General features: G+C 39.0%; 1 protein-coding gene across 1 annotated transcript in view; it reads left to right on the forward strand.

Annotated features, from left to right (window-relative positions):
- Window positions 1-2,500, forward strand: part of LOC122249044 (very long chain fatty acid elongase 4) — a 13,039-nt gene that overhangs the window by 4,996 nt on the left and 5,543 nt on the right. The window contains exons 6-9 of the mRNA XM_043009577.2: window positions 409-536; window positions 693-842; window positions 2,235-2,345; window positions 2,485-2,500. The exon at window positions 2,485-2,500 is cut by the window's right edge and continues 5,543 nt beyond it. Coding sequence (XP_042865511.1) covers window positions 409-536; window positions 693-842; window positions 2,235-2,345; window positions 2,485-2,500 — 405 coding nt within the window. The remainder of the gene's footprint in view (window positions 1-408; window positions 537-692; window positions 843-2,234; window positions 2,346-2,484) is intronic.

A 2,500-nucleotide genomic window follows, 5' to 3' on the forward strand; every position in this document is an offset into this window, starting at 1 on the left:
GGATTTGGAAGTAATTGATCATGTAGTGAATACCTTCCAGATTTAGCAGTGTTTGTATGCAAGCTAACCTGCATTAACCCACACAGGACGGGTGGTACAGCATGTGTACCGCACATTCAAAAGCCCAGTTGCCGGGCGGCACAGTATTGTGCCAGCCATTCAATTGATTTAGGCCTAATAATTCGAACGCCCCGGCATTTGGACATTCAAGGCTAGAATTCCCCCGTCGGGGATGGGTTAAGACTAAATAATACTATTGGAAGACCTGATATTGTTCATACTTTTGAATTATGAGTATATTATTTGATATTTACAGGAAGACTAGTATTATTTAACTTATGAGATATTTAATGAAGTTGACTTCATCTCAGTTTTAAATTTTACACTCTTATTTTCTATTTTTTTCAGCTTTCCTTGCTGCAATGATGAACAGTTTCGTACATGTAGTGATGTATGCTTACTATGGACTCGCAGCTTTTGGTCCCTCTGTGCAAAAATACCTATGGTGGAAGAAACACATCACATGTATTCAGTTGGTAAGATTTTTGTGAATTTGCTTGTTTTGACGATATATTTCTAAAAATAAGATTTGCAAGTTACAGCATGCTTACCATTAGATCACAGTTTACAATAATTTTCATTTATTTTCCAAGACAATATACCAAACCCCTCATTTTCCTTTTTGTTTGCAGGTTCAGTTTGGCAGTGCAGGTGTACTTGGAGCCCGCGCCATAGTTGTGGGCTGTGATTTTCCACTGTGGATGCAGTATGCACTGGTAGTGTACATGGCTAGCTTCATGTTCCTCTTCGGACAATTCTACATGCAGGCTTACAGACGCAAGGTAAGGAATCAGTAGAGGGAAATCAAGGGAATAAGGGTAAGGAATCAAGGGAGGGGTACAGGCTAGGGTAACAAGGCAAGGAATTAGCAGAAGAGCATTAATCCATTGCAGACGGAGATAAATTTGCTTGCCCAGCCTCCAGGATAGGTTTTATTTTAGAGAGAGACCGCTTAAAGCAATATAATTTGAATCATCCCACTTTCTTTCAGTCATTCATTGTAAAACTAGAGCGGTGTATGTGTTTTATTATTTTCTGTGTTTTATTAAGTTTAGAGACTTATATGTGCCATATGACAGGCTCTATCAGTGCTGCAGTTGACTAAAATTGTAGTATATTATCCATATTAGCTCATTATTTTTTTTATACTCAGTGTGATAGAAGTATTGTTGTTTTATGGGAGGACAAAGGGCAACTTTATTTTTTCGTATTTTTGTGCTGTCATGAACGAATACGAAACCTAACCACCTACAATAAAGATATCAAGAAGTAGGGAAGAGCAATTAAACCTGTGCTTGTGACTGTGAGTGCCACAGTGAAGGGCATCCATATTGGCACAGGAGCACATTTTAGACACTGGGTATGGATTGAGTCACCTTCCTCTTCTTGTTCTGCCTGCACATCCTTCATCGGTGGTACTTTAGAGCAAGGGTTCATCAACTCAGTGTGTGCCATCGCTCTATAGAGACAGTACTTGCTAGAGATCATGGATGGGTGCCATTCAAGGCTCTCTCTCCTGCTGGTGCTAGGAAAAAGTGGTGCCATCTAGGTTTTGGGCGTTAAGCTAGCACGATATTAAGGTAATTATAGTAATTATGACTGCAGTAGCCATCATCACTCATTCCTTTTTCATAGCAAAATAAAATAGCACAGTGATCCAAAATCCTCGAACGTCATGATGCCCGTCGTCAGGCCAAAGCTCCTACGTCATGTATGTGAGGACACCCGTACGCAATGGGTTAAGGGAGATAATTCAATGAACAAAAGGGAATCAAAGTAAGGAATCAAAAGAGAGGTATCAAGGGAAGGAATTCAAGGAATCGAGGGAAGGCAAACAAAGTGAGGAATGAACAGGAAACCAAGATTAGGAGTTGACATTGAGGAATCAGAGGGGGAAATAAAGGTAAGCAATTAAGGGAGAGAAAACAGGGTAAGGTATGAATAGAGGAAAATCTAAGTAAGGAATCAGAAGAAAGGATTCAAGAGAGGTAATTATGGGAGGGGAATAAAGGCAAGGGGTCAAGAAATAGGATTCTTTGAATCCATTTCTGTTTAAAGAAAATGTTAATCATTTTATCTTTTTTTTAACTCATATTTTTTTCTTATTTTTTACTTTTTTCCTTCCTATCTTTTACTCCTTTCATTTGTTGATGACTGCCCTTGTATATTCACAGGAGAGGAAACTCAAGGATGGCAGAAATGGCAATGCGCGCCACCAGAATGGGACCAACGGTGTGATGTCTAATGGTGTATCTCATGGTTCGAAATTTGCTAAGGGAGAACAGGTATGCTTGGCTTATGGTGTTGAGGCTGTTGTAATTTTTGATGTGATTAAATCTTACAAACAAAATGCTCCTTGTGATATTGATATTCAAACACATTTTTCAAAAAAGTATTCACATACTCATCCTTCCCTTGTTTCAGAAAAAGTCGGACAAGG

The sequence above is a fragment of the Penaeus japonicus genome, unplaced genomic scaffold, assembly GCF_977035675.1.
Source record: "Penaeus japonicus unplaced genomic scaffold, GWHDUDI00000001_assembly GWHDUDI00000021, whole genome shotgun sequence".
NCBI lineage: Eukaryota > Metazoa > Arthropoda > Malacostraca > Decapoda > Penaeidae > Penaeus > Penaeus japonicus.